At 42.5% G+C, this 23,932-nt stretch overlaps 2 protein-coding genes across 5 annotated transcripts in view; one reads left to right on the forward strand and one right to left on the reverse strand.

The window, feature by feature from the left end:
• ETFA (electron transfer flavoprotein subunit alpha) overlaps positions 1-1,569 on the forward strand; it is a 37,633-nt gene extending 36,064 nt beyond the window's left edge. The window contains exons 12-13 of the mRNA XM_026856013.1: positions 536-616; positions 1,471-1,569. Coding sequence (XP_026711814.1) covers positions 536-616; positions 1,471-1,509 — 120 coding nt within the window. The 3' untranslated portion in view covers positions 1,510-1,569. The remainder of the gene's footprint in view (positions 1-535; positions 617-1,470) is intronic.
• Positions 1-23,932, reverse strand: part of TMEM266 (transmembrane protein 266) — a 70,618-nt gene that overhangs the window by 2,890 nt on the left and 43,796 nt on the right. For 3 of the 4 annotated variants that reach the window (XM_026855953.1, XM_026855951.1, XM_026855954.1), the window contains exons 10-12: positions 18,684-18,870; positions 7,100-7,150; positions 1,703-2,682 (exon numbers count right to left, since the gene is read on the reverse strand). In XM_026855953.1, coding sequence (XP_026711754.1) covers positions 2,132-2,682; positions 7,100-7,150; positions 18,684-18,870 — 789 coding nt within the window. In that variant the 3' untranslated portion in view covers positions 1,703-2,131. Of the gene's footprint in view, positions 1-1,702; positions 2,683-7,099; positions 7,151-18,683; positions 18,871-23,932 lie in introns of those variants that run through there. The other variant, XM_026855952.1, reaches the window with a different exon arrangement.

The following is a 23,932-nucleotide window of genomic DNA, read 5'->3' on the forward strand; positions in this document are numbered from 1 at the left end:
TGATGTGGACACCCAGGCTTATTTGCTGGAAGCTAGGACAGACATTTACAGAAAGATTTACCTGTAGGGCAGAGTTTAAACCAAGACAGACATTTTCTGGACTGTTGTGTTGGGATTTTGATCATTCGTGGTTTTCTACTGTGTGACAAACTAAATGATATATCCCATAGTAAGCAAGTACAGAGGCTTTTAGGCATGGCTTTATTGTACTTGTTTTGAATGCTGCTTTGAATTATTTCTGTAACAGTATGGTTTAGATCTTGCAGATAATCCTTTGTAGCAATTTTTTTTTTCTAGACCCTTCAACAGGGGAGGATAGCTCTGATGTATGCAGGGAAAGCAGTTTGGGGGTTGGGTTGCCTTTGTTTTTGGTTAGCTTTGAGGTGGAAAGGGAAAATGTTAAATGCTGTGATCCATAGCTTGTGCTTCCCAGGGGCTGGGGGAGAATTTAGCCCATGGTTCTTGGGTCACTGTAATCCAGCCCTAGACGTTAATCAGGATCTATATTCACATGGTGCTTTACTGTTGCTTGCAGACCATTGTTGCTATTAACAAGGATCCAGAAGCTCCAATTTTCCAAGTGGCAGACTATGGCCTGGTGGCTGACTTATTTCAGGTGAGGAGCTGCGCTGGGTAACCGAATGTTTCAGAGATCTCATGAGAGCTTAGATGATGTAACCTAGGACAAGTTACAGACATCTGTGTGAGGGTGTTTGCTTTGGGTTGCTTTGTTAAAGAATTTGCTTTATGATTTTCATGCTCAAACTTCAGTCCCTGACAGTAGAAGCTGTCATGTGTGTTTGTTGGTGTGTCACAGGCAGCCTGACTCCGTTTCCTGAACCATTCTGAGAAATAACCACACATAGGTGCTTGCAGGTATTTTTAAGAAGTTTCATAAAGTATGAAAGTTCAGGGGTGGCAGGAGGAGTTCTGATTTTGCCCAGGCTTGCTGCCTTACTGAGGCCCATGAGGGACTCCCTGGCAGGTCTCTCGGGGAGGACGGCACCTGCAGCTCGTGGGTGCAAGTGCCTGTGCCCCAGCCCATGTGTGACGGGCAGGAGCCTGCTGTGGCTCTGCCAGAGGCCTGGGCAGAAACTCTGCCAGCACTTAATGCCATTCCTGAACTAATGCCCGCTGGCTCAGGGGTGAGCACGAGCCTTTCCGTAAGCCAGAGACAAAGTCACATTCTGAAGAAACACCATGTAGACAATTTCCTTAATAAATTTTGTACGAATGCATTATTTCCACCTAATGGAAATGTAACGCTCTTAAATAATTAAGAGGCTTTATTCAGCAGGAGAGAAGTGGGGAGTGCTGTGAGCTGGGGTGACCCACAGCCCCTGGAGTGGTGTGCTTGGGCAGAAGGGGGGTGGGAGGGCAGGGAGTGCAATTAGAGGGTGGGTGCTGCACAGGGAGAGTTTGGGGGGGTCAGAGGGAGAGCACGTGCTACCCCAGCACTGGTGTTTGCAGGCGGTGCCAGAGATGACGGAGCTGCTGAAGAAGAAGTGAGCGATGGTGATGAACCCTGCACTGCAGTTGGAATAAGGGCAAATAAAGGACTGTACTGGAAAAAGGTGGGGTCACTGTGGTGTTGGGTTTTTTTGGTGGGCAATGGGATGGCACATAATGGGGGTGGGTGGAAGGATGGGAAGGGAATGAAAGAGGGATAGAAGCAGGAAGCCACGTCTGTCTGTCAGTGTTTATTCCCATCCCCAGGCCCCTCCTGGCCACTCGGCCCCTGGCAGGGTGAGGGCGGGGGCCAGGCTGGGCCCAAGCTGTCCTGCAGCTCTGCCCTGCCCTGGGCACGGTGAGGCTGTGCCAGCCCTGGTCCCTGGTGCTCCTGGGCACCCTTGGGCTGGTCCCAGGACAGGGCCACAGTCTGTCTGTCCCCCTGCGCACGGTGAGTCTGCAGTGGCCTGGGACTGGCGGCGGGTCCGTTGTGCCCCAGAGGCCACGGCAGGGGGCAGGGCCCAGTGCTGGTGTCCCCCCGGCGCTGACGGGCAGCGGTGGTGCTGGCTGGGTCGGCCCTAGGCTGGCGGCCATTGCAGGGGCTGCCTCCAGCACTGCCCCCGTGCCTGTGGCAGCCTCTCACCTGGCGCAGCGAGCGCGTCCCCCTTGCCCCAGGCTGTCCCTAGGCCTCGGGAACTCTTCCCAGCCGGGGCTCGGGGGGCCCCAGTGCCCCATACTTCTCGTCAATCACAGGGGCAGCCTGGGGGCAGTCAATGAGTGGCTTGAGCTGGAAGACGTCGAGGCTGTCCTGGTTCCTGCGGTTGTAAACACTGAGCCGGTGGCCCAGGTCAGGGCTAGCCCCCACTGAGCCCGCGGGGCTGGGCAGCTTCAGGTTGACAGGATCCAGCCCCTTCTGCGCCAGGCAGGCCTCTTCCGACAGCGAGGAGAGCAGCTCCTGCACCGCTCGGCTGGCCCCTGCCTCTGCCACCGCCTCGCAGGCTGTGCTGCAGTCCGGCGAGGAGCCCAGTGTCTGGCTGCTCTCGCTGCAGGCCTGGGTGCCCGAGCTGGCAGTGGAGCGTGAGGCGCTGCCCGACGTGGTGCTGGCGGAGGTCCCCGTGCTGCCCAGGCGCAGCGGCACCTCCACTGTGAAGAGGTCGGAGGAGACGTTGGGGCGATGGACGTCGATGGCGGCCGTGGTGACCATGCAGATGGCAGCCTCGGGGCCACCGCTGTCTGCAGGGGAGAGAGCAGAGAGAGGCCGCTTAGAGCCTGACCCCCCCAGCAGGGGACAGCCCCTGTACAGCTGCTGAGGGACCTGCTTCACGTGCATGAAAAATAGCTGTGATTCCACACCCCCGTTAGTTATCTCACCTTTTGTATATACACCCCTACAGATACATCTTTACGGGGAGACAGATCTCTCATTACATATTCTATACACACACGCCCCCTTATAAATACATACACTGTTCTGTGGGGGGGAAAGAGTGTATATAAAGCAATAGATAAGGAAATCTAGCTATACATGAGCACATTCCCTGCACCCCCCCAAACCCTTTATTTATAATAGCTTTTAAAATACATATATATATCCCCAAGTCTAGATACACACATCTTTTATATATCCATGGACACAGAGGGTGTATAGAGAGGGCTATTAATATAAATAGTATTGCATACATCTATATATTACATATATGTACATACATGAAGCTTCAACTAGAATACATTAATACTGATCTGTGTACACAGACATTCAGGATACACACACTATAGTAAACAGTCCCCATCTTGAAATACATATAATTACTGATCATCAAATGGAAGACATTCACACATCCCTGTTCTATATATATGTGTGTGTATATCAGGAATGGATACAGAGGGAGGAATAGACATATGCTTACACATGAACACCCCCTCTTTAGTTATAGATCATGGCTTTTATTTTAAATGGGAACATATATAGAGGGATACACAACTATAAATACCACCATATATCTCTATGTACTTGTGCACACACTGTATGCAATATGTCTGTCTATACAGAGTCTCCTGTCTCCCCCCCCCCCATTTTACATACACATGACCTTTATACATAGATTTATCTCTATATATACAGGTCCCATATCTAATATGTTATACCTATATATGTACTACACACAGTCCAGAGTCTCCCCCCCTTTAAATACACACATTCTCACACACCTATGCTTACCTTTATATATAAATAGTTATGTATTGCTCACTGTGTGTAAATACATGGGGAATGTATGTAATGGGATACACATAGATAATACATCAAACCTATATATGAACACTCCCCCTTTATACCGCTTTGGGATTATACACACGCACCTATAGATACACACACCTTTTATAGCTCTCCTAGCATATGAAGAGGATGTATATAAAGGCATATAGAGCTACATATAATACCTATATATGTACACATGCACATACATACTATGTAATATCCATAGGTATATATACCCCTAATCATTATATATGGATTTATGCATATAGATATGGGAAATACATGGGTGTATATATGAGCCCATTGTAATCATACATTATACCTACATATATACAGAATTTTTTATATATATATTATATATATATATATACACACACACACATCTCCCTAGAGTATACAGTTCCTCCTTTAAATGCATATAATTATCATTAAATTGAACACCCCCCCCCCTTTATATAGCTGTAGATCCATCTTTACACTGCCATGTGTATAGGGGATGAATATAGAGGGATATACATCCATAAATAATACACTCTGTATCTAGGGGTGTGTGTGTCTACAGAGTCTCACCTGTTTTATATACACATTCATATATAAAGTTATGTATATAGCTATGGGGGAGGTTAGGAGCCCCATGTACAACACAGTATTCATATGTACACGCAGATATTTGATACATATACTATAGGATACAGAGTCCTCCTTTCAAGATGTATAATGATCTGTCTTTAAATAGACTACACACACTTGCTCTGACAAATCATCTACTTACCCTTAAATACATATATTTCTTACTCTGTATATACACAGGGAATGTATATATAGGGATATACCTATATAATACCTTATACCTGTACTTGAGCACACATACACATCCATATTATATGTAATACCTACTATACATATAAAATTATATGTACACACACATACACCTTTTTATGTATCTCCATGTATATTATGGTGATGTATACAGAGCAATGTTCACATGCACATACATATTATATAAAATACACAAGTGTATAGACACAGTGTCCCATCCCCCCCATTTTATATACACCTAATCTTTATATATAGATTTATCCCTACAGATATGGGGAATGTGTATGTGTCTGCCCCATATATATTACATTAATGTATATAATGCTTATCTTTCTCTCTCTCTCTCTCACTCTGTGTGTATACATGGGGAATGTATATATAGGGATATACACTGTACCTATCTGTGAACACATACACATATTAAATTACATGTATATACACAGACACATGGTCACCCACACCTTCCCCTCCTTTTCATCTTATACATACACCTATGTATAGAATCATATATCTATATATATAGCCATGTATATAATGGGGATGTATATCCAGAGATAGACACAAATAAAAATAACACTGTATATGTGTATGCACACACATATTTTTTATATACACATATAATTTATGTGTGTATAGCTACACAGTCTCACACATATATACAGAACATGTATCTTTAAAAATGTATCCATATTTATAGAGAAAATGTCTCTGTGTAGGGAAGTTTCCCCATTTATAATACATTATACCCATAAATGTACACTAATTTTTTATATGTGTAATACATGTATACGCATATATACACTCATGTATTTTCCAAAATATATAAACTATATAATGTATGTACACAGGCTCTCACATACCCACCCACATACGTATATTTACATAATACAGAAATTTGCATACAGAAAATATAAATAAGTGTGTCTTTATATCTCTCTGCATATACACACAAATAGCTTTTGTGTGTCACACACCTTTTGATATATACTTATATACTTATATGTAACAACACATCTATTTATATGCAATTATACACACATCCCTTTATGTGTCTTTATACATAGATACCTATGCACACATATTACATATAAACCTGTATTTCCCCATGTATATATATATATGGATATAGATATAATACATGATATCTATATATGCACATATCCATATCCACATCTTTGTGTATATCCCTGTATATGTATGGGGATATACACAAGACATTATACCTGTATATACACACATACTGACATTCATATTTTAAATAATATAGAATACATACAAGATATATATGTATATACAGACATTGTCACACACATCTCATAAGCATGACAAAAATCAGAAGATACTTGTGATAAACATATCTATCTCCCCATGTATATCCATGTAGGGATGTATCCACAAGTACATATGTATTTAATACAATATACATCTATATTTTTACGACCATACTTACACATATTTATCCTTATGTTACATATACATCCATATATATGTATGCATCTCCACGTGTGTACGTATATATGGGGATATAGATACAGAGATATGCCCCTACCCTTTTACCTATATCTCTCTATGTTTTTATAGATTTTTATATGTATTTAGAGAAAATATCTATGTATATACACAGACACTGCCTCTCACACACATCTTTGTATAGGAAAGTCATACACATTATATATATATGCACATCCACACACACCTTTATATGTATATAAATCTTTTCCTATAAATGGGGATGTATGTATGTTTGGAGATACATATATGTATGTACGTATACATACATTGTACATATATGTGTATAAACACATATTTTTACTTATGTCTATATATATGTGTGTGTATATATACACAGGATATACATATACATTACAGTTTTATGTGCATATATACACACAATTTTATGTACATAGTACATATGTGTATACACAGACACATCCTTATATAGATATATGCTTTTTTTAATATAGCCCTGAGATTGCGTAGACATAAGGGGGGCATGTGTGTACACCACCCCCTGCCCAGCTTGGCTTGCCCTGGCCTTTGCCTGTTCAGCCTCCTCCTGGCAAGGGCAGCCCTGGGCCAGGCAGCCCGGGCCACTGCCCCAGCCCTGCGCGCACAGCGGGAGCCCTGGGTGCCAGGGGCCATCCCTCGGGAGCTGAGCCCGGGGGAGAGCCTGTGCCTGCGGCTGAGGCCTTACAGCATTCGGCTGAAGCTCTCGGAAGGGCCCCCAGCAGGCGCGGTGCTGAGCTCACCCCTCCCTGCCCCTGCTCCCTGCAGTGACTTGGCCCAGGCTGTTCATTCCCGGCTCCACCTGTACTGCTTTTCGGGCTGGGGCAGCCCAGCACCGGGAACTCGCCTCTCCCACAGCCCCAGCTATTACGAGTGCCTTCGGCAGGAACAGCCTTGGGGCCCTTTGACCTTTAGAGAACTACTACTTTGGTACAGACTTCCACGGAACAAACCACGAGGTGCCATGGCAGGTCTTATTTTGACATCACTGTTTGGTCTCACCTGGTTTACAGCACACAGTGCAATGCAAAAATACAATTCACATTTACATTTTCAAGCAAAACTTACCACTGGTAGGCTCACTGTAGTATCGACTGATGTAATTATTCATGTCATCCTCTGAAAGAAAAAAAGGCAGCCATTAGAAGACCATTTATTTGATTGAAACTCCACCCTGTGACTGCCCAGGGCACCACTTTCTGTGTATTTTTAGGCCAGAAGAACAGGTGTGATTTGGTGACACACTGCACCCCCCATCCACCCTGTGGCTGCAGCCAAAACAGGGGTTACAATTCCCTGCAGTTCTTTAGGGCACCAGCCTGGGAATGAGGCACTCTGCATTCCAAAGAAAACAAGCTCCATGGTCAAGACAGAACAAGTGTAATGGTGGCTTTTCTCTGGGCAGCAGGGCCCTGCCCTCCCGCATATGGCACAAAGGCAAAGCTCGTGTTTGTCGTGAGAGGCTGAGCTACTCGTGCTGTACAGTTACACCATGGAGTGAGCTCCTTCCACGGGGTTACCCTCCAGGGAGGGAGGCGCTGCCGTGCCGCCTGTGACCCGAGCTGCCTTCCCCCTCACAGTAATGCTCACCCCTCTCTGTGAGCCCCAGCACCCTGCGCCCTACCAGGCTGCAGCTATCCCCTCTTCTGCCAAGGGGTTCTCCAGGTAGAGGCACTGGGAGGGCAGGTTTCATTTCTCCTATAGGAACATTTCTATTCTCTTTCAATATTTTTTTTTCCATGTGGGCCCAACACTGCTTCTCATTTTCATTTGCAGTCCCCCCGAGACCTATGCTGTTGCCATGCTGAAGAGCAACGACATAACCATTGCTCCTGAGCAGCTTCCCCGTGTTTCTGCACTCTTCGTTCCTTTTCTTGTTTTTAACTTGTTCCTGTGGAAAGTAGTTGACTTTAAAAAAGCAGGAACAATATCCAGTATGTTTCCAGAAGAACAGCTAGGACTTCCCCTGTTCTGTCTTGGATGACGTGGCCAATAAAAGCCACACAAGTTTACCAAAACAAGTGGAAATGCCTCTCCAGCTCAGCACAGGTGTTGCTGTGGGAAACAAAAAAGAGAGCCAGACAAGCCAGCAATCTAGCAGTTGTAAATCCATGTAATTTTAATGTGTAAATCCCTACTTTTAGAATAATAACTTTTTTCATTCAGAATGAATAGTGTTATTTTGTTGTATATTACATATACAAATATATAACATTACACTATCTGTTGGCTTAAAATACACTGTAAAGATTTTTACAAGTGAGAGGTGTAGTGCTACACTTGTAGCACATACATGAGAGCTACATCTGAACTTCAATAATGGCAAAATAAAAACAAAGACATGACCACAAAAGGGAAAGCAGCAGCTATACTGCATGTACAGATTTTAGATGCTGCAGATGACAGTGGGATTTCCTGTGATCTTAGAGAAAGGCAGAACCTTTTACAGTCACTGAAAAAGAAAATAACAAACTCCTCTTGTTGCAGTTCTGAGCAGAACGCAAATATTGCTGCTAAGAAAACTGTATCAGCAGTCCAGGAAGAATTTCAAGATTACAAGCAGCCTGACCTGCCCAATTTGCGGTGTAGCTGTGCTCTAAAAGCACTCTCTCTTTTAAGTGCTCTTTTTGATACCATGTTTCAGAAAACCATGCTCATCCCTTTGAGCCAGATTTCCTTCATCCCCCTGGGTCTCTGTGGCTACAGTCCTGCCTTTTCACAGCACACTGTGGTTTGCAGGTGAAAGAAACAGATGTTTTCTGGGGAACACTTTCTCCACACAACAAGACCCAAACCACCAAGCACTCTGTACCTGAAATAGCTGCACTCATAAGAAGGCAATCTAACCTGACACTGAAAGGCAACATGGTTGTTTTCCTGGTTTCATTGCATCTTAAAAGCTTTTTTGGCCCTTGTTGATCTTTAAATGCCTGCAGTCAGAGGTGTGCTTTGTGCTAATGTCTGAGTTTAAAAAAGAGGCCTTAGAGTAGCTCAAGGCAATGCTGCTGAATTAGGAGTACATTGCAAGGCTTTTCAGCTATCTGCTACTAAAATACACTTCATTTCAATCATGCATAATTTATCTTCTGAATACCACCAAATCTGCCAGCCCATATAGATACTGGTTCTTGTTCAGGCATGGAACCTTCAGCTATAGTCAGGAAAAACCTGCATATCTGTACTTTCGCTAATGCACTTCCAGCATATTTAGCTTAGAGTCTAATTCTAAGCAGAGAAATGAGGAAAACAGAACGATGGTTTGGCCTGGACAAGGTCATGTTCTGCATGTGGGGTCACCCCTCCTCATCACCTGGCAGAAGCACACAGCCACAGTCAGTGCAATGCCCCGGGGACTGGGGTGCTCTCATTAGCGTCTGCCCCAAATGCCAAGGTGCTTTGCACTGAAGACAGAATACAACTTGGAAAAGTTATCATCTGCTTTTCCTGTCTTATGGCAAGGCTCACATCAAGTCTTCTTTAGGACTGCAAACATTTACTGCCCTGGCCACCTGCCTGTCAACTCTATGAATGTACCAGGGCACTGTTTTCAAACCCATCAGTTGCGTTCAAACCAGTTTAACAGAGATCTAGACTACTCTTTCAATCAGCCAAGGCCTGTGCCAAACATCTCAAAAGGAAATGTATGTAAAATATACACTTTTTTTTTTTAACCTTGAATAGTTTCTTATGAATAAAACCAATAAAGAGTAATGGAATAACAGCAGAATAAATATTTCAACAACAGATGAAGTTTTGGAATCATTACATTAAAGCAAACTGTCAATTAACAAACTCATCTTAAGTCATATGGGAGTCCCAGCTACTTTGGGCATAAAAGGCTGTAAACAATTCCAGTTCTCTCTCATATTCTACATTGCTGAAAGCAGGGAGTTCAAAAAATTGACACAAATACACATCTGAAAGCAACTATTTGTGCATATAAAACATAGAAGGTACAGTACTGCACATTACTGTAGAACACTGCTCAAGTGCTTTATGGGTATTTACAATGAGATGAAATCCCTACTGCTCAGTATGTCCAGTCAGATGGGATCAGGAGTACAACTCCATTTGCAGCTGGTGGCCTGCAGGAAGTTTGTATGAGCAAGTAGGGGAGACCAGCTTTTACAAGAGGGGCAGATTGCTTATCTTATTTTAATGCTACATAAGTGTTTTCTGCTATCAGTATATTTTAGTTTCAGCTCCAGAAAGGGAGTTGTTTTTTTTTTTTTTAAGAAATACTTCATTCTTCATAGTTTCCCCATTTTTTTAAAAAACTTTTTTCTTATTTCTGCCACTTTGGAATTTTCAGGATCCAGAAGACTTAATTTTCCTCCTTTCCTAGAAATAAACCCATCTCTTCAAATACATAGCAATGTTAGCTGCACTTCCCATTTCCAGAAGAGAAACTTGCAATTTAAAAGTTCTTAGCCATAATGATGCCCAAATGATATTTACAGTAAATTAAGGAACTGACAGTAAATAGAAATAAAAAGCGTTTCCCTCATTTCCCCTAGAAATGGCAACCTCAGAAAAAAGTCTGTGGATGGTGGTGGGGATCCTCTTGCTACATACACCAGGAAGAATCATAGAACCATTTAGGTTGGAAAAGACCTTTAAGATCATAGAATCCAACCATAAACTTAACACTGCCAAGTCCACCAATAAACTATATCCCCACGTGCCACATCTACACGTAATGAATAAGCCTTCACACCCAGGAAATGTGGTGACAAATCTGGTGACAAAGATCCAATAATTGTGAGTTGAGAAAGTAGAACAGGAAGAGTGAGGCAGCTCTTTCTCATGTGAAAAGCCATCCTAACCTGTGGTGAACAAGGGTGGTTCTACAATCCTCCCTGGAAAGCGAGAGCGATGGGAAGCAGTGAGATACGCAGCAGCACTGTAGAGGAATTTAGCTGAGAGAAGGTTTGGCTGGACAGGAGAAGGAACAAGCAGAAGCAGGCTGTTCTTTATGGTCCACAAGCTTTATTTGCTCAAGCTAGTGTGGGGTGTGAATAACTGCCAAAACAGCATGACAAAACAAGACATCTGGAACTGCTTCACCTGCCAGTGGAAGATGGCAACCTTATAAGAGGTGAAGCAGCAGAGTAACATGGGACCATGAACAGACAGCAGGGCTGACTCCAACATGATCAGGCCTTTTCACTAGACAGAAGGGAATGTCTGGTTGGGAAGCTGCTCAGACTCCTACCTATCTCATGTAAAACCAAACCAGCCTTCCCTGACACTGCAACCAACCACTTCTGCAAAGCTGTAAGCACAGTAAAGTCAAATCAAGAAGTAAATACCATCTCTTAATCTGCTACCCAAATCTCTGTTACTGAAAAAGCATGCGGTTCCTGGTCAGGATATCTTTGACAGCTATTGGGTTTTGTCTGATGAAGGTTTTCAAGTTATCTGCCTGTTTTTTTCCTGCAAGACTTAGAACACACACTAAAATGGTTCAGGGAGTAATAAACTAGAGTACAGTCCCATATAATCTCATCTGACCCAAGAGACAATGTTGTAATCTCTCTCTCCTGGCCCTATAAAAACCTAATAAATTTGGTGAATCACATAAATGACATTCCACCCAAGGCAGATCTCTTTTTAGTTCTATAATCCCTGCCTTCTCTCTATCAAAGCTGAATTTTCTGAACTGGAAGGTTATTTTTTCTGCTGTGTAACCTCCCACTGAGAATGTGAATCATCAGAGTAGAGTAATATCTTACCCTGACTTTCTTCCAGAAAGCAATCTTTACTAGGACGTTTCTAAAGAAGCAGATCTTTTATCTCCATCGCTGCTATCTGACACTGGTGTCTTCTCCTTAAATTATCACTACCACTTAGAAGCATTTGGGAAAGAAAAGTAGTGTAAAATACACTTTGCAGTAGAATCCACTAAGATACACTTTGGTATGACACTGTAGTGCAGTAAGAAAGGAAGACAGAATGTGTATAAAAAAGGACATCTATAGGTGTTTGAGAGCAGACTGGCAATCCACGTGGGAAAATTCCCTAGTGAAGCTGCAGCTTTCCCAGGGAGTTTTCCCCGCAGATTGCCATGCAATCTCTGGCAATCCAGATCTGTCTGACCGTGGCCATCTGAACTTCACCATCACCAAACTCTCAGCCAGACCTAACCTCCTTTTCTCAGCAGTCCAAGCACAGCTCACTGCTCACTTGTGTGTTCATTCATCAAGGCACATGCATGCTCCCTAGGCTGTGCTGTACTGTCTAGTTCACCCTTCTGGTCTTGTGCAAGATGTACTGAGCAGAGTTTTTTCCCCTTTGCTTTGCTGGCCCTAGAAGGTCTCTCTCCCTTTTCCCTCTAACAACATGGAAAGTTTGTGCCAATAGGAAACATGAACAGCCAGCTGGCACTTTCCAGGAGACTTCCCCTGCTTTCCGTATGAAGGCAGATTGCCACATGAGACCGAGCTGCAGTACTCACACCACTGTTCCATTCACACGAATATCCAGTCCCTGCAGAGGTTGGATGGATGCCTGAGCACGTGGATAATCCACCTTGAGAGGAACTGTCAAAATTATCTTCCACAGATAAGAACAATTCAGTCTGGTTTTTAAGTCAGAAATCAACCTGAGATGGAAGTTGTGCAGAAGGAAATCCTGGGATACGGAACAGGCTCCATTATCATCAGATACTGCTGGGAAAGAAAAATCAGGACAGAAAACCAAAATGCTTAAGTGACAACAAATTGGGTGGCTTTGGCCCTCGCTTTAGCAGATCATGCTACAAAAGCAGTGTGTGCTGAGCTGAGCATGGCTCAGATGCAACACATCTGTGTGTCAGCATGGAGGATTGGCTTTGGAGGATGGCCTGGGGGACCTCTCAATGCTCCTTCCAACCTTGTTCTCTATGAATATGGATCAGCAGATCCACATCTGAGTTGGCTTGTTACAGTCAGCCTGAAGCAAACACAGAGGAACTTGGGTCTGTCTCTGCAAAATGCACATTTGTTGAGTGTAGAAAGAAAAAAGTCGACAAAGAATATGGCTACCAACAAAACAATTTCCTGGGTAAACATTAGGAAAAGAGAAGAATAATTGAAGCAAAAGGATTCAAGAACAAATTGTTACTGGCAACAAAGAAATGTTGACTGAGAATTAGGAAAATAATTCCAATAATTTAGAAAAGTGAGATGCTGGAACAGTGTTATAATGGCAGCAGAGAGCAAAATACATCACTGCTGTCACATGCAGCACGATCTGTTTATGAAAGAGATTACTGTGAAAGGGGCTGCATGCATGGACAGTGGAAAACGTTCCGGTTCTGTGTTCCTTTACCTGTCAGCAACGTCTTCACACTTCTTCACACTTCTTCACATTAATGATGGGAGACAACTTCAACCTCACACACATGACTGTATGCTCACCACCTCTGGAAGTCAAAAGTTTCTACCCCACCCGTTTGGTGAATATGAAATTTATGAGCCTAACTTCACTAACTACATACACATTGATGTAAGTGTTGCTTAAGGTTTAATTCCTTTGATTCCTGCCTGGATGATCAGTGCACAGAGAACCACAAAGCCTAAAAGAAGCATCTATAGAGAAGCCAAACCCTCACTCTTCCACAGATACATGGAGCTTAACCAGGAAGCAGAGTACACTTAAGATATAACCATTTCCTGGAGTAGGTTTCAAAGTAGACACATCTCAACATTTGAAAATAACCATAAACTACTTTTAATCTATTGTCCTACAGTAACAGGGCGCTCTTAGAGCACTAACAGATGACGATGAAAGAAACCAGCTTAAGAGTTTAAAAGTGTTCCACCAGCTCAGACTACCTTGCAAGGAACAATTGATAAAATCCGTTCCAGTGCCCTGCTTTGCCTTCTCACAAAGCTAATGAATAATCTTAAGGGAAGCCCTCTGAAGCTCCAGAATTTTTCACATTCCCTTCCCAATATCCCACTTTTCTCACAAAACAGTGGGTACCTCTGGGGAGAGTAACCTTTACTTTTCTTCAAGCATGATAAATTGCAGCAGTACCTCAAAGCAAAAGACTTACTGTTAACCCCATAAAAATGGAGATTTGACTCAGAATACCTAAAATAAGTTTTCGGCAGTAGTAGTACTGTAGAATTTCAAAAACTGAAATGATATATGCAGTAAAATGAGGAATTTCCAATAGGGACACTAATTCATATATTAAGGGAGAGATTAAAGAATAATAAATTTTGGAAGGAAGTATTAATGGCTATATGGGGCACTGTGAACCTGGCATTCCCTGAAGCCTGTAACTTTGTATACCAAACACTAAAAATGATTTGTGCAGGAGCAGAAAACATTAGATGTTATTCTGACTATGAGCAGTTATACACTGTACAAAGTAAGAACTCAGTAAGGGTAAAAACTTCCTTTATAGAGATGAACAGATAGGATAATATTTGCCATTACATCAAATGGTAACCATCTCCGAGAAGAAAGGAGATGACCGCACTTAGGCTATTTCCCTTGCTCTTAGAAGAAAGGCTGACCACAATGGTCCCGAAAATCATTAGCGATGCTGCTGTGCATTCAACATGCAACAGCTTTCACTCTAAGCTCTTTACAAACTGAAGCAGAGAAAGTAAGTAAAGGCTCACAGTGCAGCAAATGTCACAGCTTTGCCCTGTGTTTATAGCTCTGAGTCCTGCCCTTCTCTCGAGTCCATCATCTTTTCTGGTGTGGATAATGGTATCCTTTGACATGCACGCTGAAGCTTGTGTTTTAGCCTTCATGTTTGTCTGCTTTGGCGATCAATTTTTTGGAAAGACAAATAAAACCTCAGTTCCGAGCAAGTTAAAGTTGAAAAATTTCCTGCTTCTTAGCCAAATTAATTATAAAATACCATATAGCCATACATTGTCCACAGAATTATTCCTACAGTGTTAGAAGGTCTCTCAGTGAACTGCTCTGGGGAGGATAGAAGCATGTGAGGCAGCAAGCAGCTCATTATTCAAAGAATTAGCATAGGACCAACCAGGCCACTAAAAGCTTACAGCCTGTATGGCCTCAAGAAGTGGTCCTTCAAGAAAGGGCATGAAATATTAGCTGGGGAGTTACAGGACACTTTCAGAGCCCACTGACCATCTGCCTAGAGCTCTTGCCTCTCCCAGTCTTGTACCACCAATTAAGGCACTTCAGATACAAAAAGAAAGAGATATGCAGAAAGAAAAGCTAGGTGAAAACATGTACTGAAAGCTACCAGATCAGCCAGCACATGCAGTCCTCTCCTGGTGCAGGCCACAGTGTGTGTCTCTACACAAATTCCCTGAAGTGCAGCATGTACCATGTGATGCTGGGGTTACCTGACTGACTTTACTGAAGGTTGTAGTAAATGGTTGCAGAAAATCCAGTGTGAATACAAGAGTACAAGCTATAGCTTCCCCTGAGGAGCTTTAACTTATGCACTATCCCATAAAACTCCCAGGTAGGGAAATGAGTAAAAAGTCTCAGTGCTTTCTTATTCCATAACCCCCTCGTGGTAAAGTATTCTGCACTCAATGTTTCCATTGTTCAACATAGATGGGGGAAATAAGATTAGCTTGAGATGGAATATCCCATTTTTTCATACAGTATGTTCTCTAGCCAACTCAAGCTTGCTGGTTTGGCAGAATTTGGGGTTCTCCAGACAGTGACTTTTTGATGGCTGACAAAAGTTAAGTTTGGCACAAGCACATGCATTCCATGCCATACCCTACCCTCAGCTGTTATATGTAGGTATATAGCTAATGTTATATATAATGTTATATAGCTAATGTTCTGCCAGAGCATAAGAGAACAGCACATCAGAGCCTGTTTTGCCTAACAGCTGAATTGCAGCTTTCAACTGTAGCTTTTATTTTAACAGTATTAGCAACCTGGTCCCTTATTTTTCTTCCAACTAGTCGGTGTAATAGGCAACTGCAGATATTTTTCAAAGGTCACAAATGCCATGTGGCACACAGAACAATTAACTGCAGTCATTACCCTGTAATCTTTAAGAAGGAAAAAACACAGCTTAGAGAAAATGGGTGCAAAGCAATTCCTAATGTGGTCTGACACAGAGTATAACTTGCAAAACATAACCCTTGACCCAAAAGTCAGGAGCTAAAACACTGGTGGCTTACAGTTCCAGGCAGAGCAAGTGGTGTGGAAAGCCCTGAAGAAAGCACAGCCAGTGTAACCACAGCACGAGAGAAGCAGGAAGATACAGAAATGACCTACAGGAAACATCTCAGCTGTCTGTGCTGTGCAGAGCCATGTCTCAGGAGTGTATTTCACATGCCTGAGCAGGTGGGGAGATGGGAGATCCTACATCCCTTCCACACTGTGCAGATGGAGGCACCTGCAGCTGATGTGCCACATTTAGGTTTTGCTGATACAGGTATTGGTCACAATGGCCATGGGGTAGATGAAGAAAATGCTGGTGGCATGCCAAAGTGATATTGGCAAAAGCTGCTGCAGCAACAGTCCGTGTTATTACTGGGAGTGCAAGTTGGTGCTGGGAGAGCTGGAGAAGACAGTCCAAGTTGAGGTGGGGAGGCAGAAGAGCCAGGCAGGGCTGGCTCATGATCTTTCATCCCCAGGGGTAGCTGCCTTCTCAAGCTGTTAGTTGAGGTTCTGAAGTCCTGCGGTAATCTAAGCACTGCTAGTGCAGGATTCAAAGCCTTGGTAGCTTACTACTTCTTTCCTTTGCAAACTAATCCAGGAAATTACATGCAAAATCCTCCTCCTCAATTGACTGTTACCTGGATTGTGAAATAAAGTACTGAACGTTATTGCTTGGCTTGTGGTTTCCCCATGCAATCTTAATTGGGCCCCTTGTTGGCAGTCCACTGTGATGTACACTACCACAGATGGGTGTCCCTTGCTATAAGGCACAGGCAATTTTTTTCTGTCCAACTCCTGCCTCATTCAATATAAAGGACGATTGTTAAAATAGAGTAACCCGAATTTAGCTTCTGAAGACAAGCACTCAATGCATCTACAAAGGTTTTTTGTGTAATATATGATACAATGCACAAAAAATATTTCTTCCGGTATTTTTAGATGATTTCTCGGAATCAGAAATTAATTCTGTATACTCAATATGAATGTTTAAATAAAACAAAACTTACCTGATACATAACATGCTTTCTTATATTTTCTTGTTAGCTGAGCATCTTTTTTCAGTGAAAAGCACGAAGCTCTCTAATGAGGTAACCTAACTGAAAGTAGAAATCAATCCTGAAGATTGTGTGTCTACTTTGATGCACATGTGGCCAGCATTTTACAGGTAGACACAAACAGTAAGTGATCATGTTAACCTGGATGTTTGAATAAATACCTTGGAAAGAAGAATTTTTAGATGAATCTCCACAGCTCTAAAATTTCAGCAAGCCTCCTTATAATGTGCACAACACTCTCCAGTTTCAAATGTAACCCTCAAGGAACACATGCATAAATTATAATATATCCACTGGGGAAACCTCTGAAATACTACAAAAAAAGGCAGAAATGCATTTTAGGGGGCAGTCTGCTCAACTGCTTTTAAATACAATTTCAAATCAGGAATAATTAATGGCTGAACTGTGGCTAGCGCTTCAATATAATAAAGAGGAAAAAACAAAAACAATTTCTACATGCTTTCATGACTATGTAGAGAGTGGAATGGATTATCATTTGAAAATGTCTGGTGAGCTGTTTCTCTTAAGCCTATTGATTAAAATACTTCTGTGTCTTGAATTCTAAGGAGTTTGACCAAAATAAAGATACCATGCAAACCTCTAATTCAGACATATTCACATACTGCTCATCTACTAAAATAATCAAGCTAAGATGTACACAGAAGACTAACATATCACTAAGGTAGAAAGTGCTGTCTCCTCTGGAGAATTATATTAAATGTTACTGAGATCAGGACACATTCTGTACTCCATTTTAAGGGTTGGGGGATCACAGGAAAGAGAGCTCCATCTTTTCCAAAAACACCTCCAGTCTAGCACTTGTGTAATAAAGATGGATCCAAGTAAATATAACTGTTGATATTCCCCTGAACCACAGACCTGCCCGACAGACAGCTCACAGATATGGACTGCTCTTCACCATAGTCACGTGGCACTTGGACATCTGAGCAGGAGCTGCCTACACAGCGCATCACCCCTCTTCTGGCACCAGAGCTGCCCGCCCAAGCACAGCAGGGCTGTCCAGCACTGGCAGTTTTAAGCAATCTGGTGAGAGCACAGCCTCTAGGTAAGGCAAACTTCACAGTTAATGCATGAGTCCTCTCTAAACCACAGAAATGCAAGTGGACAAAGACCAAAACTGTTTTGAAATGTTCTCAATTTCCCTGCTTTTACCTCTAAGTGATTATCCTTTTGCCAATTCTGATTTGGCTGCTGCTTCTTTACTGTTTGATGGATATAATCATGAGGACACTGGGAAGGCACATCATAGTCATTTTCTTCCTGAGTCATTTTATTGGCTCCCTTCAGAATCTGTTCATAAATACAACAGCTCCTGCCACTTCAAAGCAGACTCTCTGCAAAAATGGGAAAATGCAGTCTCCAGGGAAAGTAACCAATTCACTGGTAGAGTGGAAGTATTTCGTGGGTTCAGTAACTCCATGTAAGGGATCAGCTGTGCCAGCAGGTAGCAGCACACAGGCAGCACTCACCTCGTGGAGGTCGCAACTCAGTGATGTTCTCAGTGGCTTCATCATCTGAATCTTCAGTTGCTACCACCTTGTACCGGTTGCTGCTCTGTTTGTTCAGTACATGTGGGACCTGTAGTGCAGCCTCTCTCTCTGCAGCCAGGTCCAAATCCTGCTGAGCAAGGTGGGCCCTCAGCTGCCTGATTTCAAACTAGAGGAAAAAACACCACATACTGATGTCATATAAGCATGGCCAGAAGTCTATATCCTACAGCTGGGCACCTATTACTCATTTTATCACTGAACCACTACAGACTGGTGACAGCAAATACAATGTGGTTGAGCTGGGATGACAGTCCAAGCTGCTGATGCTCTTCCAGAGCCCACGTGAGCTGGACCATTGTTTACATAATCTTTTATTTTGTACATGTGTACATCCTGAAGATATGATTTTGGACAATTTTTAACAGATCTAACAGTGAAATCAAATGAAATATTTAAAAACGACCACTCAACAGGCATTTAGGTTCATAACAAACGTCTCTAACCTGCTAGACTTTGTAACGATGATTTATTTCTGTGGAGGGAGGATCTCTAAGCAGTACCCAAAATGATCCTCCCCTACTAACTGGGCAAGGGGGAGGGACACCACAGTCCTCTGCCAGCTTGAAATCTTCTGTACTAAACGGTGGGCAGAAAACCATGAGGAAGGTTGCCACTTTTCTGGCCACACCCCTCAAATATATGAGCAATGGCAGTTAAAAACTTTTTGCAGTCAGGTGGAGATTTGCTTCATAACTGGTGTTATAAAGCAGACACCTAACAAAATGACATAAACTACCAGGTACAATCCTATTGATGGACACAGCATATTTCTCTTATGTTTGACAGCCACAAGTCTTCCACAACACAAGAAGGAAAAAAATTCTTCTGAGGAGGCTGCAGAGACCCTCTAAACCCTTATGTAAGCACTACAAAATCCCACAGTCCTCCCCCTCTGTCATCCAGCATGGCTATAGGGCTGCATGGCAGAACTGCCTTTTTTTTTAAACTCCTTTTAAGATCGGTGGTACAGCAGTGACCAAGTCATGTCTAATTATAGAGAGTCTGAGAGGGAAAAGCAAATGAGGCAAGTAATAGGCTAAGGCATTTAAAATTTAGCATTGCTGGGCCTCCCATAGTTCAAGGCCTGAAAAGCCATCCGAGAGCATGATGCTATGGCGAGCCACACTGCACCTGTCATTCTGCATTTACAACAAAGATGGAATTAGCACCTCGATGCTTGAAAACTGGCGTGTAATAGCATGGAGGCTACGTTAATCTGGTTCTGGCTCTTGCCCCTCAGATGCTGACTCAAATCTACTTTGCTGTCAGATTTTGGAATCCATCAGCAGACCTAGTTTGTCCACTGTGGTCCACATTGGACAAGGCACAAACCCCTGGCACACTGGAGAGCACCAGCAGTTCCTCCAACTTGTGTAAACAACTGGAGAGGAAACAAGGCAGAGTTTCCACAGATTTTAGGAAGAAAAAAAGAGGAAAGAAAAAGGGATTCCAGTTTACCACATCTGGAGACTATTAGCTTTGCAGAGCATAAGGGAAGGAACTACAGTAACTGGAAGGCTCACTGCAAGACTCAAATCTAGAGAGCAAAAGGGCAGTTTAAGCTTTCCAGATCACATTCAAACCACCTAATACAGGGATCTAACACAGCACACAGCTTTTTCTCTGCCTTGAAATCAGTGGACAGAGGTCTGGCAGCTGCAGACAGCTGGCCACATGAAATGCTCATTGCTCTTAACCAAAGATCCTCTGGCAGTGACAGTCAGATGAGTTGGGTAGTATCAGCAAGTATCAAAATACAGCCCTGCTCCTTGATTCCTTCAATGAAACCTCCATGGCAGATCCCAGATGGTAGGTTTTGTGTTAACCTATCAGCTAGGAAAAAGTACAAACTAGTAGTGCTAACACTTTTCCCAGCCAGCCATAAGCTTCCTGAGGCTTAAGGTGCCCATGCCATACCAGAGGTGCCAGTATGAATGTGTCATTAAGCCATGAAAAGACTGTCTGGAGTCCAAATTTACAACACAGAATTTCAGGTTTATCCTTAACATTAAAAAAAACCTCTCAAAATATCTTATGTTCATCTTTAATGGGAAAAAGATACCCTTATGTTCATCTTTAATGGGAAAAAGATACCTTTTCCCTTGGTTTAAAGGAAGAAATGCACTCAAACATGATAGGCAAAAAATAAATCTGGTGATTTTTTTTTTTAAAAAAAAGATTGCCTAACCATATCTACTTACCTAACTCAAACTAAAAGTCAATACGAATTAGGCATCATTGCTGGTTTTCTACATTTCATCCTTCAAAATCATTCCTGTGTGTTAGAAAAAGAAATACTGCCACTAAAATGATTAACTCTGGCCAAGGCAGGATATAATTTCGTTTTCATGGAAGTGAAAAAAATTGGCAAGTATTTTATAACACAAATAGATAAAACCACCTAAATGACATCTCAACAATTGTATTTCTGCATTACACCCAGTTTAACCAGTTTAAGCATTTACAAAGATTGGCTCAACCTTGTAACAACCAAAAGCTTGAAGGGAATCACTGCATTTCACAGATGTGAAAAAGGAGCACATGAGGTGATCTCTCCTACTACAGTGAACCTACAGCAAAAATGGGGGAAGAGACAGACTTTCTGATGACTGCTTACATGTTTCAATCAATAAAGTAAGCATTTCCAAATATCCACAGATTATTGCCAATCTTTAAAATTTCCATGCCCAGTCACCATCCAGTTTTTAATAGATGAGTTCATAACTTTTATTGTTTAATGTGGCTCTGCCAACAAGCTATGAACTACCCAGCTGGACATGCCTGACAAAGAGTAGCAGTCTGCAACCATTACTGGGATCACCACACTGGACAACTACACGTTGTCCAAACAATTCTTTATTTCCTATTTATATGGGGGAATTACTATCTTGGTTGAATCCCAACCACACAGACAGCATGAGAAACTGGAATCCCCAGAGAAAATTACTACCACAGTTGTACAGGTGAACAGCTAGTACTGCTGGCAACGTCAAAACCAGAAGGGGCTTTGCTGCCATCTTATGTTTGAAAGACAGTAATACATGCTTGTGCCTCCAGCAGCAGACGAAGCACCTGCTTTATTGAAATGCTGGGGTTTCAACCCCAAGCCCCAAATTAAGGTTGACATGTGGGTGATTCCCACAGCCCTTCACAAAGGGGGGGTGAGTTTGCCTTTAGGCTTCCCTCCAGGGTGCGGTGGCCTGGCAGACAGAGCCATGGGGTAAAGGAGCCCCAGGGGTCCTGCAGTAAGTAACCCAAGGTCAGGTGTCCCACAGAGGGATAAAGCTGGGACCCCTTGCAGGAGGGGCAGTGTCTGTCTGTGAGGGGGATGCCCTGTGCAGAGTTCCCTGTTGGGGAAGGACCTCCCGCCTCCCTGGGACTGGGCTCCAGTCAGGTCTGGCTTTTGTAAACACGGGCTGTGTAGAGATTCAGTGTGTGGCTTCCTTGGTCTTATGTGTTTGGTTTGTTGACTCGGTTGTCTCCCATCCCTTCTATGGGAGACTGCATGTCACCATTTATTCCACCCATTGTTGGTCATGTGGTGTCATTGTTGGGGTCAGTGGGATTGATGTCGATTATGTATCATCTGACTGACTTGTTTGTACCCCCAGTGCTCACCCATGTACTGACCCTTTTGTATCAAACATGGTTTGGTTATTGGTTCTTCTTTATGCTGGCTGTGTCCTTTATGCTAGGCCTGATAATTGGCAAAACACTTAAGATGATCGCACAAATGTCATATTCTAGCAGAAACTGAAACCTAGACCTGATGTCTTGGCTCATGCAACACTTCCCTCATCCACTGCCTGAGGATGAGAAGCATATGCAGGACTTGCAACTTTTTAAGTGATATATGAACCCTCTTTTATTGCTAGCTGCAAACACAATCCACATGCTTGTCTTACTTTCAGCTCTTAACATTGAGCTAGTTCAGCTGGTCTAAAATCCAAACTGAACATGAGACTGTCAAGAGCAGATATCAGGATTGAATTCCTAGGCACAGTAAAGCAGCACATCATCATGTGCAAGGTGAATAATAGCACATAGAGATGTTCAGAAAGGTAACAGCACAAACTGATGGTGCCTACAAAATCACACAGCTGCAGCTTTGGTTAACAGAGACCTCTCCCACTTTCCCATTACCTCAGATGGTCAGCTTCCAGGTCACATTCGTGTTTGCCCTGAAGTCTTTGTAGTCATTATAACAGTAGAAAGCTAGAATTAAATACTGTTGTGTAGCTGTAACTTTTTTATTGACAAAGAGGGTATCCACTGTAATAATGGTCTTTGTCTCACTCCCACATTCACTGTTACTGATGCAAAGGGATCATAGGTGTTCCACAGAGATGCAGAACTGTAACTGTCACAGACACAGCCAAAACCCAATACAATATGCTGCCTCCAAATGCAAACCTGAACTCTCTAAGTCTCTAGCATGTTCAAAAAGGGACTGGGTGGTATGGAGGAAATCACCATTTATCATAAGGATTAATTTCAGAAAATGAAAGGACATGCAATAAAGTATCTAGGAAAAATTAAACAAGAAACAGGTATTTTTTTCTCACAAAAGTCATGCATCTACCCCAAAAATCAGTTCAATATTAATTGTTTCAAACTCTTACTTAAAAATTATCCCATGATATTGTAGAAGCTGGAATACATTTTTAGCCACTAAAAACAACGCACTAAAAACAAAGGTTAACTCTAAGAAGTGGGTGTTCCTTACAGGTGTTATGAGAGACTGCATGAGCAAATTATGTTGTACATGCTTATATCTATTGAACATCATATTGAACACTGACCTCGGGCAGTTCTAATGTGTAAAAGACCTAATGAGATTGCTCTGGCTGCCTGTCATACAGTCCAGGGCAGGTTAAATAAATCATTAAAACGTATAAAATATAACAGTCTTTTTAAGTAAAAATTCTAGGCCAAGTTAAACATATGAAATTTCTACTTGCAGTAGGAGCTGATGTAGATATCTGAATGTAGATCTGAGCCACTCTAATACAGAGTGCTGCATGAGAACTGTACTGAGAAAATTCTGTTTCATATTTTCAGGTATACACATATACACATGCTTTGATTTGTTTAAATTAAGACTTACTCATAGTATCAACTTTGTATTGAGAATCTTGGAAATCCCAGAGAGCCAGTGGGCAAATAAC

This window comes from Athene cunicularia (genome assembly GCF_003259725.1).
Source record: "Athene cunicularia isolate RWA chromosome 10 unlocalized genomic scaffold, athCun1 chr10_part1, whole genome shotgun sequence".
NCBI classification, from domain to species: domain Eukaryota; kingdom Metazoa; phylum Chordata; class Aves; order Strigiformes; family Strigidae; genus Athene; species Athene cunicularia.